The sequence below is a fragment of the Hippocampus guttulatus genome, chromosome 1 (genome assembly GCF_054856545.1).
Source record: "Hippocampus guttulatus isolate MCC_2025c chromosome 1, RoL_Hgut_1.0, whole genome shotgun sequence".
Lineage (NCBI taxonomy): Eukaryota > Metazoa > Chordata > Actinopteri > Syngnathiformes > Syngnathidae > Hippocampus > Hippocampus guttulatus.
The window spans coordinates 6,314,052-6,330,368 of record NC_141261.1 but is presented as its reverse complement, the minus strand read 5'-3'; the positions used below and the strand labels follow the sequence as shown (position 1 = coordinate 6,330,368).

The following is a 16,317-nucleotide window of genomic DNA, read 5'->3' as shown; positions in this document are numbered from 1 at the left end:
TTGATGCCTTGATTTCCCGCTCTCTTGCTCTCCCATCTCCAAGTCAAGTCAAGGACAACTTTATTGTCAAATGTGCTGTACAGCACAGATGACATTTCTTCCCTCTCAAGACAACATGCAACAAGAGGAGCCGCTGTGGGTGCCTGCAACGCCATCAAAAGAAAAGTTAACATAAAATGACAAAATAATACAAGACAACACATAAGACAGGGGTCCCCAACCTTTTTTGCCCCACGGACCGGTTTATGTCAGACAATATTTTCACGGACCGGCATTTAAGGTGTGGCGGAAATAATACAACAAAATAATATGGTATGAGCTGCGTGAAAACGGTGGTGTTTTCGAAATATAATAATAAACACAAGGAGCGTCTAATCTGGCCGCAACACTCTGATCAATATGGTAATGCCTTCAAAATACGATACAACGCAAGACATCAAGTACACACTCATGACACACTAAATCACGAGCAACACTTAATTTAATAAAACTATCAACATGCTGCTAAGTGCGAGGCTTCACCATTGCTATAATATTTCTACTGTTTATTCATCTCGAATTTAAAAAAAACAGAAATGAACGCATTCGGATTACGATGGCGCATCTTTCATCTTTTAGAGGTAAAGTCTGTATTGCGTTGTCTGCGCAAGATACGCGCAATATCTATTCTCGTTAAACCCCCGTTCAGAACCCTGCAGGACGTCAGCTCCGGCTAAACATTAGCTAGCTAAACTTACACCCAGGTGCAGCCTGATTGTTGTATCATGAAGGATTTTCTGCAAGAGTCGAGTAATATATAGGTTATGCGCCTGTAAAATACGTAAGTCAATTTACATGTGAGTATGTATCTTAAAGGTCTGCGACATTGACTATGATTGCTTCACGTTAGCTATAGCTATAGCTGACGTTAGCTAAACACAAACAACTATCGCTATTTACCTGTTGGTATTCATTAATCTCAGATCTGCTATGTGCCAAAGAGTGTAGAATTTTTCGAGATAAAACGTACACTCCATTTTACGGTAACCATAAATTTATTAACCACAAGCCATAATCCAGAGACGAGGCTATCTACTGTACTGTCAACGAGTAACGCACCCGTGAAGCAATCAATCAAACTCAATATTCTTGCTTGTCAAGTAAACTTTAAACTAATTATAACACAGCATATATGTCGTTTTTGATTAAAAAAAATGCAGATCAGGCAATCGAAATGGTGATCATGTCAGGCACAGCCACTGTGCTGCAGCAGTTTGTCAGTGGGCTCAAGAGTCGAAATGAAGACACCAGAGCCAAATCTGCCAAGGATCTGCAGCACTATGTGACAACAGAGTTGAGAGAGGTAAGTATACATGTAAACCAGGGACTCCAACTCCACATTGATTTAGCTTTCGCTTGCAGCTGGTTTAATTTTGTCCTTAATATGAATGTATTTATTTACAGTGGGTTTGTGTTGCTGATTTATGCGTTTTGTGATGGTTTGTGGAAACACTGGTTTGTGTTGTCTTCAACAGTTAAGTCAAGATGAAGCTACAACATTCTATGATGAGTTAAATCACCACATATTTGAGCTGGTGTCCAGCTCTGATGTGAATGAGAAGAAAGGAGGGATTCTTGCAATAGGTAAACGTTTAGTCATGCTTTATCCATTTTTTCTTTTTTTTTTGTCGCCCCCCCACGCCCCCCAAAAAAAGTCATGCTGTATGGTCTCCCCCCCCCCTTTTTAATGGATTATGCCCAATTCAAATTTTTCTATGTACTCTGTCACATTACAAAAACAAATGCGACTTCTAATGTGAACAGATCACATCCATGATGTCACACTCATATGCACAGACCATGATGCTGCGTGACCAACAAAAGACAATGTGAAACGGAATAAACAAACATCCCTTTTGACTATATGAGGAAAATGGATAAATTGCCAGCATTACTTAATCCTCCTCTTGGAAAAGCATGTGCTTGTTGTGTTTTATGGAAAACTATGTCTAGCAATTTTGTTTCCCCACAGTCAGTCTGATTGGAGTTGAGGGAGGCAATGCCACCAGGATCAGCCGCTTCGCCAATTACCTGCGCAACCTGCTACCTTCCAGTGACCCAGTGGTGATGGAAATGGCTTCCAAAGCCATGGGTCACTTGTCTATGGCAGGGGACACATTCACAGCTGAATATGTCGAGTTTGAAGTGAAGAGGGCGCTGGAGTGGCTGGGAGCAGACAGGAATGAAGGCAGACGCCATGCTGCAGTGAGTGGCAATACTGGGTTTTGTTGTTTGTTGTTTTCAATTGTGTTTGTATTTTGTATATTTGATATTTCAAGTTCACTAAGAACAGATAGATGTCATAGGTTAAAAGATAGTTTATATATATATATATATATATATATATATATACATATATATATATATAAGTGGATCCATAAAAGTGAGCATTGCAGTGCACTTGATTTGTAGCGTATTTGAAGATTAATGGTTGAAACAGAACATTGTTGTATTTACATACACTGTAGAGAGAATTTTAAAAAAGTGACAATGGCATGAAAATATTTTCTGTCTTCTATTTCAGGTATTGGTGTTGAGGGAACTGGCTGTGAGTGCGCCAACCTTCTTCTTTCAGCAAGTGCAGCCTTTCTTTGACAACATCTTCTACGCCGTTTGGGACCCCAAGCAGGCCATCCGAGAGGGTGCTGTGTCTGCGCTGCGGGCCTGTCTCATTCTCACCACGCAGAGGGAGACAAAAGAAATGCAGAAACCACAGTGGTACAAAGTATGGGCCGTCATCGTATCCACTCAAATCACCTTTTAATGGAGGTGTTGTAAAGCTAACGATTTCTTGTATGTGACAGCAAACCTTTGACGAGGCAGAGAAGGGCTTTGACGAAACCCTGGCTAAGGAGAAAGGCATGAATCGGGACGACAGGTTCCACGGTGCGCTTCTCATCTTGAATGAGCTGGTTCGTATCAGCAGCATGGAAGGAGAGGTGAGGCACTCTCTCAGTACGTTTACTGCAGTTTAGTGAATGCAAGTTAAGTTTCATCATAGGACTTTTGATTCCAAGGGTTTGTTGTAATTAGATTTTATCGACTACCACATACGGATACTGACTATAATCATTCATCAGCGCATGCGTGAGGAAATGGAGGAGATAACGCAGCAGCAGCTGGTGCACGATAAGTACTGCAAGGAGCTCATGGGCTTCGGAACAAAGCCCCGCCACATCACTCCTTTCACCAGCTTCCAGTCGGTGCAGCCACAACAGTCCAACGCTCTCCTGGGCCTACTGGGATACAACACGCCGCAGGGCTTCCTCAGTTTTGGAGCTACACCGGTACCCGCTAAGAGCTCACTGGTGGAGAGCAGATACTGCCGTGAGCTCATGGAAGAGCGTTTTGATCAGGTTAGTTTCACCATTTTTTTTTCTTTCATATTTTGCTGTTGTTGCCACTCTGAAATTGTATACGTATACCGTAAATGGATTTAAAGTAATCTGCCACCATACTACATGTATTGTGCCTTACTCACATTTCTTATTTCAACAGAGCCTGAGAGCTCAACATCGGCCAAAAATCTAATTTCTTTGTTCAATGGGGATAAAGTTCTGAAATCAGCTCTCTTCCAAAAGACAGCTGACACTTTAATTTGAATTGATCTCAGGGTGGTTCACAGTTGCATGGGTTTTCACAATTGTTTCGTAAGGAGTATGGTCTTTCAATTTTAAATTGTGAATATAATCTGCCTTTGTTTGTTTTTCCCCCCAGGTGTGTCGATGGGTGCTCAAATACAGAACCAGTAAAAATCCCCTCATCCAGATGACTACACTAAATCTGCTGCCACGGCTCGGTGCCTTCCAGCCGCATACTTTTACTGGTGGGTTGAATTAATATTTAAATTAAAAATAATATGTAAATAAGTACAAAAATAAACAATTTGACCATCTGGGTAGTTTGCACTATTTTCTGTCAAAACCTCAGAGAAGGAATGGCTATGATATGAATGTCCTTGTAATATCATGACCCAAGTTTACTTTGGTTTAGCTGTAGTGGGCAACATGCTATACTGTAATTAGTACGATGACCTCATAGATTCGTATGTTTGCCTCACATTTCTCCGGTGCAGTTTCCCCTTTCTCCCTGTCCTTGCATTATTAGTATTTTCAGTGTATTCTGGCCAAAAACACGCATGTTAAGTCTGCCATTGCACCTTAATGTGCTGTGAAAGATCATTTAATTTCACTTAAAGCGGAAGTGAAAAAGAAAAGATGTGTTAAATAATATGTTGTATGTGCCCCCATTGGTCCGAGCACAATATTCAGATTAATATTTGTGGAATAAGAATTAATCAGATCAATCCACACATTTTCCATCGATAGAAATTGGCAACAAAGCGGCCTTAACTTGCATTGGGAACTTCCTAGTTTACCTGTTTTCTAGGTTTGGCAATGTGATATTCGCAATGCCATCAATTTCTGTTGTTGGAGGTGGGAAACCCTGTTTACGTTAATTGAAACTAATAAATTGTCCACAGGTATGAGTGTGATTCTGTTTATGCCATTGGCTGGGTATTTGCCATCCCTTGCCCAAATTCAGCTGGGATAATATATGGAGTTGGATAAGCGCTAATAGAAACAATTTTTAAACACTTGGCCGCAAATTTTCTTTTCCTTTCTTTCTTTCTTTCTTTCTTTCTTTCTTTCTTTCAGTGCAGTAACCTTGCTGATAGACAGCAAGTTGCAACTTAATTTTGCCTCACTGTTTTCTCATTACTTCTTCGTGTTTTGAGCCCACACACGTTTTATAATGTAATATTTACATGTGCATTACAGACCAATATCTGTCCGACACGATGGGCTACCTACTGGGCAGTCTAAAAAAGGAGAAGGAGCGAACAGCAGCCTTCCAAGCTCTGGGCTTACTGGTGGTGGCAGTCCGATCTGAAATACAGCCGTATCTTTCCAAGATTCTGGAGATTATAAAGGCGGCTCTACCACCCAAGGACTTCGCTCATAAGTCAGTGCAGGGGGTCTTCAATTAATATTGTTCCTAGCATATGACCTTTCGCCGTTACCAAAGTTGTGCAGTGACCCAGTTTTTGCAGTGCTGAAAAACTCTTGTCACTTGTTTTATATTTGTGGCATAGGAATGTTTATTTTCCTGCAAATATTTACTGAAATTTTGACTTTAGTACTGCGTCGAGGTAGTTTAGTGACATATTATGGTATGTTCTGATTTGGCTTACAAAGTCAGAAAATCACTGCGTACCTTCAATGGGAGAACTGACACTGGGAACTGGAGGCTGGATGCACTTTTGGAGCGCATAAAGCCATTTTTGCAGAAACATCCGTCACGGCTCGCATGCACCATTTTAAAATGCCGCTCTAGATTTGCATCCTTGCCATTGTTGCGTTGCAGATCAAACAAACAAGCTTTGAATGAGAACACACACACGCACACAAATATATACCATAGGTGAGATGCCCTACTTCTTTTCATACTTTGTGGACTTGAGACTTATAGGTTTGACAGGCTCTAGTGTACACAAACAAAACAAAAAAAAGGAAAGAATATAAACATGCACACACACCACAAAACCTTTTTTTTTTTTCGCCCTCTCTCACCTACACCCACCGTGGTCGAATTGGGAGCATTTCACGATTATCCAGTTGACCGTGATCGACTAGTTGGGCACTCCTGCTTATAGTAATTATTTGATGTCGTTGTTGTTTGTATTCGGTCATGTTTGGGGGACTTAAAGAATCAATGATTTCCCTTTCCCATCGGTCATGTGCAGGAGACAGAAGTCCATCCAGGTGGACGCCACCGTTTTCACATGTATCAGCATGCTTTCCAGAGCTATGGGTCCAAGCATCCAGCCAGACATCAAGGAGCTGTTGGAGCCCATGCTGGCTGTGGGCCTCAGGTATTACACACTGTAATCTGTTATCGTGTATGTATAGCTACATGTGTACTGGGTGCTTGAAATTGTTGAATTTTGAGATTTTCAGTTTGTTTGTAAAATAATTTTGAATAAAGTGCTTGGGAAAAAAACAAATGCTCTCAAAGGTATGAGGTTTTTTTTTTCACAAAGCGCAGCTTTGGCAACATCTTCAGTATATGCATAATTTAGGCAGTCACTTGACTTTTTTTATTTTCCAATAGCCAGAACAAAGACCTTGTGCTTTGTATTGTGTGCCAAGAAAATTCACAAATTAAATGATTCTTTTCCTTCAGTTCATTAAAATGTCAGCTGTAGGTTTTATCCAATAACTTGAACTTGTCCTCTATTTGTCCAGTCCTGCACTGACGGCGGTGCTGTATGATCTGAGTCGTCAGATCCCGCAGCTGAAAAAGGACATACAGGACGGGCTTCTGAAGATGCTCTCGCTGGTTTTGATGCACAAGCCGTTACGCCACCCAGGCATGCCCAAAGGCTTGGCTCACCAGCTTGCGTCGCCAAGCCTTACCAATATCCCAGAGGCCAGTGATGTTGGCAGCATCACACTTGCGCTGCGCACTCTAGGAAGCTTTGAGTTTGAAGGTGAGAGCCAAGACATTGACACAGTTAAACTGGTTGGTGGAGTCTTGGCTACCTTTTGAGAACTGCAGAGAGAAGACCGTACCCAATGTGCATGAAAAGTTTGACGTGGTTCATGAAGGTCAAGTTATTGCAATTGAAAATTTAAACATCTTGGCATACATCACTGTCAAGCCGCAGTGTTTATACAGTGATTCCACAGAAAGTAGTCACATTATTTGCATTTTTCCACATTTTATGTTGCACTCTCGAGTCGAGCGAAAAATGCTTGTGAATATTCCTGGTCATTCATTTCTCAGGGCACTGAAATGCAGTTGCTATTTTTTTTAAAAAGCACACAGTTTGGATCAATAGAGCTCGCACTGTGATTTTTCATCAGGACACTCCCTCACTCAGTTTGTGCGACACTGTGCCGACCACTTCTTAAACAGTGAGCACAAAGAGATCCGAATGGAGGCAGCTCGCACCTGCTCCCGTCTCCTCACTCCCTCCATACACCCCATCAGCGGCCACGTTGTGAGCCAGACGGCGGTACAGGTTGTTGCAGATGTGCTGAGTAAACTTCTTGTGGTTGGCATTACAGATCCAGGTAACTTCTGACAGTCTTCCACCGAGGATGACTATGATCGAAACATTCACTCTTAACATTTGTCACCATCCTTCTTCAGATCCAGACATACGGTATTGTGTGCTGGCGTCTCTGGACGAGCGCTTTGATGCCCACCTTGCTCAGGCGGAAAACCTGCAAGCGCTCTTTGTGGCTCTGAATGATGAAGTGTTTGAGATCAGAGAATTGGCCATCTGTACAATCGGACGACTCAGCAGCATGAACCCGGCTTTTGTCATGCCCTTCTTACGAAAGATGCTCATTCAGGTTGGAGACGTTGAGCCAAAAAAGTCGTGTGAATGAAAAGATTGGCACGGAATTAAAGAAAAGGGATTCTCTCATAACCTGAGTATTATAAATATTCTGAAATGACATGCATATCAATAACGTTTTTTTTTACGTTCATCCTCAGTTGCTGTGCTGTGCCTGTTGCACACCTATAGAGGGCAGTAAATACAAATCTATCAAATACTGCAAGGAGGAAATTTGAGTACAGTATCTTAGGTGCAAGAAAGTGTAAACCACAGAAGCGGAGTGCAAAAATAGCTTCAGAAAGGAGAGATAACAAATGCTGTAAAAAAAATACTGGTATAATCCTGTCACAAATGTAAATACTGTAATATACGGAGATGAAGCACGGGGACCCATATACATAGGAGAAAATGTTACTCCATAAAAATGTCCTGAAATATAAACTTCTCTGAAAATAATGTTCACTCATCACCAATTTTCATTTTTAGCGAATCTTTCACAAGCATATGTTGCTCTACACTGATGTTTAATGTTTAAAAAATGAAGTATGCTTTATTTGCTGATGATTTTGTTTCAGATTTTAACAGAGCTGGAGCACAGTGGTGTTGGCAGAAACAAAGAGCAAAGTGCCCGTATGCTCGGTCATCTGGTGTCCAACGCCCCCCGCCTCATACGGCCCTACATGGAGCCCATTCTCAAGGTATAACTCTAATTTGCATATGGTGCATATGGCTTTAAAATTAACCAGACCTCTGGAACAGATAATTGTTGGAATACCTCATTATATCCTCTTTGTCACTAAAAATCCCCTCTGCCTTCTTCAGGCTCTAATCCTTAAACTGAAAGACCCAGACCCCAATCCTGGAGTGGTTATCAGTGTCCTAGCCACCATTGGCGAGTTGGCTCAGGTAAGGCTTGAGGCACTCTTGTCCAAGTCATGTACAAGACTTCAAAGTAGGCAGCAGAAGAAGCTAACTGGAGCCAAACCACGCTGAAAAAAAAAAAAAAAAAAGTATGACCATAAAATGAAAACTTTAACTTGCCAGCTGTATGAAATGATAAGAGTTGACTATATGCATGTATTGTAGAATAATTCTACAAGACAAAAGTTTATCTTATGAAGTCTGTGCTGTAGAATACACAAACAATACATTGCAGCTGCTTTATTTTGGGTATTCAATGCAAACACTTGGAACATACTGTAAGATTGATTTGTCCAAATAAAGGAAGTGTCAAATGAGGAAAATTTATGCAGCCCAATTAGCAAAAACAATTCTTCCAAAATAATTTGAGCGGACACCAAAGGGAAATAAATGTGATGTATCTCCGGTGATATCTTGTCTAGGTGAGCGGTCTGGAAATGAGGAAGTGGATGGATGAGCTTTTTCCTATTATCATGGACATGCTGCAGGACTCGTCGTCATTAGCCAAGCGACAGGTATGAACTTGGTATTGTCATTATGTTCCTCTTATAGTAAGCAAACAATAGCAATTTTTTTTTGGGGAAAAATAAATGTGTGCTGAAGTTAAAACATTGAGTTAGTATTTGTAGAATTAAAAACTGATCAATACAAACACATTATTAAATCTGCATCTGACTTTCCACCAGGTGGCGCTGTGGACTTTAGGCCAACAGGTGGCCAGCACAGGTTATGTGGTGGAGCCCTACCGCAAATACCCTTCCCTTCTCGAGGTGCTGCTCAATTTCCTGAAGACAGAGCAGAATCAGGGCATCAGGAGAGAAGTATGCACAAGTGCCTCTGTCCTCTTGTGTTTCTCACGCTTTCCTTAGTAGCAGCATGAGCATCCTTCAGGAGTTCAGTGACACGTAATAAGGCCGAGCAGTTCACATATGCTAAATAAATGAAGACTTGTCTGTTTTGATTTTGACCAATGAGTCATCATCACATGAATACAAACACTCCAAGATACTTCCTTACTTTTCCATAGAGACCTGAAACTTTTGTGCAGTGATGTAATTGGTAATTGTTTGTTTCCCTACCTGTTATGTAATGAGAGACTCAGGGAAGGCGGTCATTACATTGGCAATACATGTGCTTGGGGGGGGGGGCAATGACTGGTAAATTAATACCCTTTAAAATATTTGTTGAATACAAAACTATTTATATATAGTTATTTTACACAAACATTTTATCTGGTTCTGACTTGTTGAATGCGTCTAGCAGTTATTTCTGTTCATATGATTCAATGTATATGTGATGTTTTGACAAAATGAGGCTTTTGTTGTGTGTGGGGAAAGAACAAGTTAAAGAATATAATGATGCACGTTTCATGTAAATCTGGGCTGAAGTGATGGATTAATAATGATTTAAAGTACCCTACCGAGACCGAGAAGTTTTTGAGAAAATTGTTTTTGAAAATACAATTAAAAGCCCTTCATTAATATACCTTAATCCCAACAAATTGAGTATGTATGGAAAGAACCCAATTCTTCTGACATTTTTTTTCTTTGTTATGACATACATTTTATGGACTATGTGCACAACGGCATGTTACATAATTTCTGGTGGAATGATTCGGAGCCATCAGAGCCTCTGGTTTGCATTATTCCAAACTACCTGGACACATTTTGGAGTAAAAATAACCAAATTCTTTAAAATTGTCTTAACATGAGTCCAAATAGCTCGGAGCTAGTGTTTTTCATAGTGGAGATGTCATCTAAGGAGCAAATCTTTAAAAACTAAGTAACCCCTCCTTCAAGCAACTCTGTTGTCGAATTTAGTTTTTTCATTGATTGATGGATGAAAAAAAATATCCCGATTTGGACATCATGCTCTGCACTGTGACGTGGTCTCAGGAGCTAAAAAGAGGTAAAGTTTCATCCAGAACCTTCATTTCCAGTTACAAGGGAATAAATGAGGAAAACATTTGAGGTGCCGGTATGCCTTCATGGCCTTGGCGCGGGTCTGTGCTCTGTGATTGCTCTTGAGGCTTGTCTGTTTTCAGAAAGTATTCATTAATAATTGCAGATTTCCACCAGTTAGAAAATGACTTACTGTCATGGCGTGTGTGTCATGTGTCCAACCCCCTAGGCCATTCGCGTTCTCGGTCTGCTGGGAGCTCTGGACCCATACAAGCACAAGGTGAACATTGGCATGATCGACCAGTCACGAGATGCCTCTGCAGTCAGCCTCTCTGAGTCCAAGTCCAGTCAGGATTCAGGTATGCCTTTCAACACTGTGACTAATCTCTGCGTAGGCAGCACGTTTTATTGTGTCCTGAATAAATGATTGGTAAAACACTGCATTGTTTTGTTCTTGGAAAAATACTAGTGATATTAAATTCTCAGCAGATGGAAAGTTTGTTCTGCAGCCCCTCACCCACATCATGGACCCTTCCTAAATTTTCTCTGATCGTTATTTACACATGGGTACAGTGAGCAATTTTTTCTTTGTCTCAATGTGTGTCGGTGTAAAAGCTTATTCAGACTAACCGTCATAGAAATGTGCAATGGCTGCCAGATTTTCACACACCTGCCAACCGTAGGACATGTTGCCATAATAGATTGTGTAGGATATACATTTGAAAATATACATTTCAATGACGCATGCAGGATACAGGGCATTGGCAATTGCAAACCTCCTGTGGATGGTCATTAAGGTTATAAAAACATAACGTGACAGGGCAGTTAACATCTTGGTGTAATGTGTGTAAAAGTTGTTTAAGAAAGCCTTTCAGTATGTAGAATAAAACGTATATGGATTGGGATAGATTTCATCAGCTCTTTTTGCGTTTTGGGTTGACCAAATGCCAGTTAAGAGATGGTTTAGAGCATCTGGATTTTGGGGGCTTTCTCTGGCAAAATGGTTCTTTAATTATGACTTGAGTTATGGAACGTCTCAAGCCCATGGTCGTCGTTGGCAGATCATGTGTCTTGTTCATTCGACATGCACGTGCGTGTGTCTCGGCAGACTTGGGAAGCGTCGAAAGAGCTTTTGCTTTGTCTTTTTGCTTTATTATGTTTTTACTTCTTCCTACCTCCTTTGAACATGTAAATTGTGATGAATGATGACAAAATGTTTTTTTTTCTTTCTTAAGCTTTTTTCAAATTGACTTCCTGTCAAATTTCTATTATTTGTTTATATGTTCAATAAACAAACACACTTTGGCCAGATTTATCAACGACCATTGACACGATATGAAGAACAGAGTCGTCAATACGTTTGCCTAAAATGGGAAATAATGTGACCCTTTTCAGGGTTGATTTCCCCCCCCCCCCCAACAAATTTTTGTCTTTGAAAAGAATTCAATCACTTAATGTGCTCCCCACTTCACAAATGTTGGCAAAATGTGCCATCACTGTTCAGATTCATTGAGAGACTTTAATTAAGTCTACAAGCACAGCTCAGAAAAGTTGACATCCAAGTGATAGCTCGATATTGAGAAAAATAGGTCGATGGGATAGATTTTGACACTGAATGCACATGTAACCATGCGCATGGAGAACCACCGCCTGCATCCCAGCTTGTGTCTTGACTTACAATATGGTAATAGTCTTACCAGATTGTTCTTAAACTGAATGGACTCCAGCCAGACCTGAAGGCTCAGGTCGTATGTGTTGGCAGATTTATTAGGGTCATTTTGTGGCGTGTGGGTTTTTAGGGCACCAATTTTGTCTGTCACATTTTTCATTGGTTCTGCCCATCTCTTTAACTGTATATTTTTTTAAAATATTATTATTTTTGTGAGATCGGTATTGCTCAAAATTGCAAAAATATTTTCCGTCAGTTCTGTTAATTAATTTAACCCCACTGATTATTTATTTTTCGGTTACATAAACAGGCCATTAGCTGTCTTCTGCTGACAAGTTGTCGATTTGAATAATAAAAGGCACAAAGAGCAAAGCTTCTCACTTTAGTCTGCAGACCTATTGACAGCCTACGTTGTCTACAGCCCTTCAGGGAGATGAGCACTCTTGCAGGAGCGCAATAAGATCCTGAATATCAGACATCTGTCTAGCATCAGACGTCTAGTTCTCCACATTTAAATCGACATACTACCACAATAAGCATCACTTGCGGAAAAGGTACTTGCAAAAAAACTGCTTTGAAGGACACAGGAATGAATTGTCGGCCAACAGCTGTCATTTGAACTTTGAGATTATGGTATGTCAAGGTAATGACACATACAAAGGCAACAATTACCGTAAGTTCTTCAATAACGAGCATTCGAATGTTATAGCCCCCTCGCTGAAAGTTGCCCTTCAACAGCTGTCCTGCATGCCAAAAACAAACATTTGGAACACCCTAATTCGTCCTTATTTCCGTGAGGGAATCATGTGAAACCACATCGGTCATACAAATTTGTACAGTACCATTAGACATTAAATATGTTATTGGAACAAAAGTGCAGTACACTTTATTCACAACAATGACAAATATTTGTCACATTTTATAATAAGATAAGATAACCTTTATTTGTCCCACACTGGGGAAATTTGCAGTCTACAGCAGCAAAATTGGGGGGAAGAAAAAATAAACAGTGTTTCATTGCACAAAATAAATGTTTCAGAAAGAACTGTACACAGTTCAATAAAAGTGCAATGTAAAATATCGCATTAGCAATCCAGTATATTTGTAGAATAAATATACCGGTAATAAATATAATAAATTAGCAATAGAAAAGAAAACTCAGCATAAGGTGTATTTTCTATAATATAATGTACTTGTGTATAATACTCAAAGCAAACAATTTCACTGCCAGACCCTCCTTTACCCTACCATCTGAAAAATAAAATATATCTTCCTGGGATTGAATGTCTGGATACTTTAGATAAAAATATGTCCTAACAGTGTATGCAAAGTGTTGTGTTAGATATAAAGTAGATAATTCAGTCTTACCTCTGCAGTTGATGTACATCTTGTCCGGAAATGTCTGCTAACAGTGTGCCCCCATATGATTCGGCATTACCTCATAAAGCTTACAATACAAGAAAACCATAAGCATGCTTGCTTTGGGAGACACTTTTCCACATGGATCTTTGAAGATGATGAAACACACAGGCTATAGCCATGATCAAGCTGCATGCTGTGATTCACAGTTGTGTTCATGCATTAAACCTCCCCTTGTCCATGATGTTGGAACCAAAGCCTTTTTAGGTTGACGAATGTCTCGACGAAGTAAATGATATTTATTCATTTAGAAGACTAGGTTAGGGTCCCGAACGTCCTATAACATGAGTACTGAGATATTGCACACAACCACGAGGCATTAGAGATATTTGTCACCATCAAGTACACTCAATGGAAGACTCCTCTACTATGCAGGTTACTATTACACCCTCCTCTGTTAGGAAGAGGCTGCCAGCGTAACCTTGCTCAAGAAGGTCTTGATTCTGTTCTCTCACGGCTGCCCTCTTCACTGAATCAACGCAATACGGATGTTGCTTTACTGGCGCCGCGTCTCCGATATCAATGTCATGTTTCATAATATTTGTGCGAGATGGAATGCTTCCAAACAAAACAGTATATTCGAGTATCAAGGATTCCAAATCCTTTTGCCGGTCAAAATAGGGAGAACTACTAAACACAAGATAAGCCATGTATTTGTTTTTATTTTTCGCACAAATATTAGAATTTTTAGATGTTTTATCAGAAGCTATTAGTACTATGGTGGTTGACATAGCAGAATTATGGCTGGAGCTGGTGTGGGATCAGTTCCCCATTCAATTTACACTTCACAATGGAAGGCGCAAGCTGCGCAGATTGACTAAGAGCAACAACTGGACAATCCTTGCTGTACGTTCTGGTCGCTCATATTTCCATCATGTGCTGTTGATGACTGTAGTTTTCTCTTCAATTCCAGCTGACTACAGCACCAGTGAGATGCTGGTCAATATGGGAAACCTGCCCCTGGATGAGTTTTACCCCGCCGTGGCAATCGTTACTCTGATGCGTATCCTGAGAGATCCATCACTGTCAAACCACCACACCATGGTGGTTCAGGCTGTTACCTTCATTTTCAAGTCTCTGGGCCTCAAGTGCGTCCAATTCCTACCTCAGGTCATGCCCACTTTTCTCAACGTGATTCGCGTCTGTGATGCCAGTATCCGAGAGGTAGGTAGCACTACAGATAGGGCTAGAATGCTATCAAGTTTCTTCTCGGTTTAAGTTGAATACCGATATCCCCACAGTAATTCTGGTCTTACCTTCTTCCTTGTGTTTCTCCAGTTCCTTTTTCAGCAGATGGGAATGGTGGTATGCTTTGTCAAGATCCACATCCGCCCCTACATGGATGACATCTTCACCCTCATCAGAGTGAGTAATTATGTTTACTTTCCATCCTTGTAATTACGGTCCCCTCTTTTCCTCATCAGTGAGGATGTTCCAATGATTTAATATGTCACGGATGAGATGAGCAATGGGTAAGAGAGAAGAGAACCTCGAGTGAAGCTTAGAGCAATGAACTAGCGCCGGTTGCAGATGTTTGGGGAAATGTTCTCATTTGGAACATGTTTATTGATTAGTCATCTGGCCCACTTGCACAGTAAATCCTTTCAGAATAGCCTTGAGCAAAATACCTTTTGGGATGCATTCTATTATTTTCAATGTAACAACCTCTGTCTTCAAGATACAGAGGCTGCTTTGTAATAAAGACCTTGCGAGCTTTTGCCATCAAGAGCTCTGATCTGCAATAACTGTAATCAGAGATGGCTTTGTGTGTCCCTAAAGCTGTTGTAAAAGCGCTATATAACTAAAGATGTATGGTTAACATATTTTCGATGTAGATTTCCAAAATGTCAGGTTTTTGAGTCATTTTAATTTTTTGTTTTTAAGTGTTAACTATAAAAGCTTTGACAGTATCCATGCTATGTGTTGTAATTTATAGTTGTGATGTTTTAGAAAAAAAACCCTCCACCGGTTGCTGATCCTAATCCTTAATTTATAATTTATAAATATTATTTAATATTTTACTATATTATTATATTTATCATTATGAAAACCTGATGTGCTAGAGAGAAAAAAAACGAGGGCAGGTGCGAAATCAATGCAAAAAATTGTATCTGTAAAGGTTGACTTGGATCTCTGAAAAATAATTTTTTAAATGTGTACAGATGCAACAGGGTAATGGTGTATGTTATTAACTCTTGGTTTTAGCCATCATATTTTTATATATCGTTTCATTATGATCATTTTATTTTCCTCAAAAGGTTTTGCGAGTCGGATGCTCTGTGTCATGAATGAGACAGAAATATTTGAAATGGCAAATGACCGTGTCCCCTGACCTCCAGTTTTCAAACGGGGATCAACCAGTCCCTTCATGCAAACAGCTGTAAACCTTTGAGATGGAGGTTGTGTTCTCCATTTGACTCGTTTGTAACTTGATCAGGGCCTCGATGAATGACGTTTTGGCCCCCGCTTCACATAGCAGAGCAGAGCATAAGCAAATTATTACACAACATATCACTCAAGCAAGACTCATAGAATCATGTCAAATGATCAATCAAATGTAGCCATTAAATTCTTTCCACTCAGGCTTTCTCAGCCTCCCACTTGTTGGGAGGCTGAGGCTGAGGGATCATTTCACACACTGAAATACATATGGCATTGGGAGCCGCAGTTAACAGCTCTGAGGTATGATTTCCACTCAAAACATCCAGTTCCTTCTTCCCGTTAAAACCCACACTGACTCACACCATTCACCTTTATCACATGATGCTGAATGACTGCTAAATCCATATCCTCTGCACTTGCACAAACCCACCTGTCATGCTCATAATTAAATTGCAAGGCACAAAATATCGTATGACTACCTTTCTGTTGGAACTCACTCGCAACTTTCAAAGTACTTTTTCAATGGTGATAAATCTTAGAGAGAAATAATTGAGAGAACCAAGAGAAGCAACTATGTCCCACCGGGTGAATAAAAGGCAAGTGAAACAAAGAATCTATTCTCCTTTTTTTTCCCC

General features: G+C 40.3%; 1 protein-coding gene and 1 long non-coding RNA gene across 4 annotated transcripts in view; one reads left to right on the top strand and one right to left on the bottom strand.

Annotated features, from left to right (window-relative positions):
• The first annotated feature begins 681 nt into the window (after positions 1-681).
• The window catches only part of mtor (mechanistic target of rapamycin kinase), a 71,948-nt gene continuing 56,312 nt past the window's right edge, over positions 682-16,317 (top strand). For 2 of the 3 annotated variants that reach the window (XM_086106388.1, XM_086106372.1), the window contains exons 1-20: positions 682-820; positions 1,200-1,342; positions 1,515-1,623; positions 2,012-2,244; positions 2,564-2,764; positions 2,844-2,978; positions 3,120-3,395; positions 3,757-3,865; positions 4,821-5,004; positions 5,786-5,914; positions 6,288-6,532; positions 6,909-7,118; positions 7,198-7,403; positions 7,966-8,088; positions 8,213-8,296; positions 8,734-8,826; positions 8,998-9,132; positions 10,442-10,571; positions 14,214-14,464; positions 14,579-14,665. In XM_086106388.1, coding sequence (XP_085962514.1) covers positions 1,214-1,342; positions 1,515-1,623; positions 2,012-2,244; positions 2,564-2,764; positions 2,844-2,978; positions 3,120-3,395; positions 3,757-3,865; positions 4,821-5,004; positions 5,786-5,914; positions 6,288-6,532; positions 6,909-7,118; positions 7,198-7,403; positions 7,966-8,088; positions 8,213-8,296; positions 8,734-8,826; positions 8,998-9,132; positions 10,442-10,571; positions 14,214-14,464; positions 14,579-14,665 — 3,069 coding nt within the window. In that variant the 5' untranslated portion in view covers positions 682-820; positions 1,200-1,213. Of the gene's footprint in view, positions 837-1,199; positions 1,343-1,514; positions 1,624-2,011; positions 2,245-2,563; positions 2,765-2,843; positions 2,979-3,119; positions 3,396-3,756; positions 3,866-4,820; positions 5,005-5,785; positions 5,915-6,287; positions 6,533-6,908; positions 7,119-7,197; positions 7,404-7,965; positions 8,089-8,212; positions 8,297-8,733; positions 8,827-8,997; positions 9,133-10,441; positions 10,572-14,213; positions 14,465-14,578; positions 14,666-16,317 lie in introns of all 3 variants that reach the window. The other variant, XM_086106380.1, reaches the window with a different exon arrangement.
• On the bottom strand, positions 8,276-12,625 carry LOC147210194 (uncharacterized). The gene is made up of 3 exons (XR_015100396.1): positions 12,554-12,625; positions 10,406-10,471; positions 8,276-8,379 (listed from the first exon to the last, which is right to left on the bottom strand). It is a non-coding gene; the product is annotated as an uncharacterized LOC147210194 (long non-coding RNA).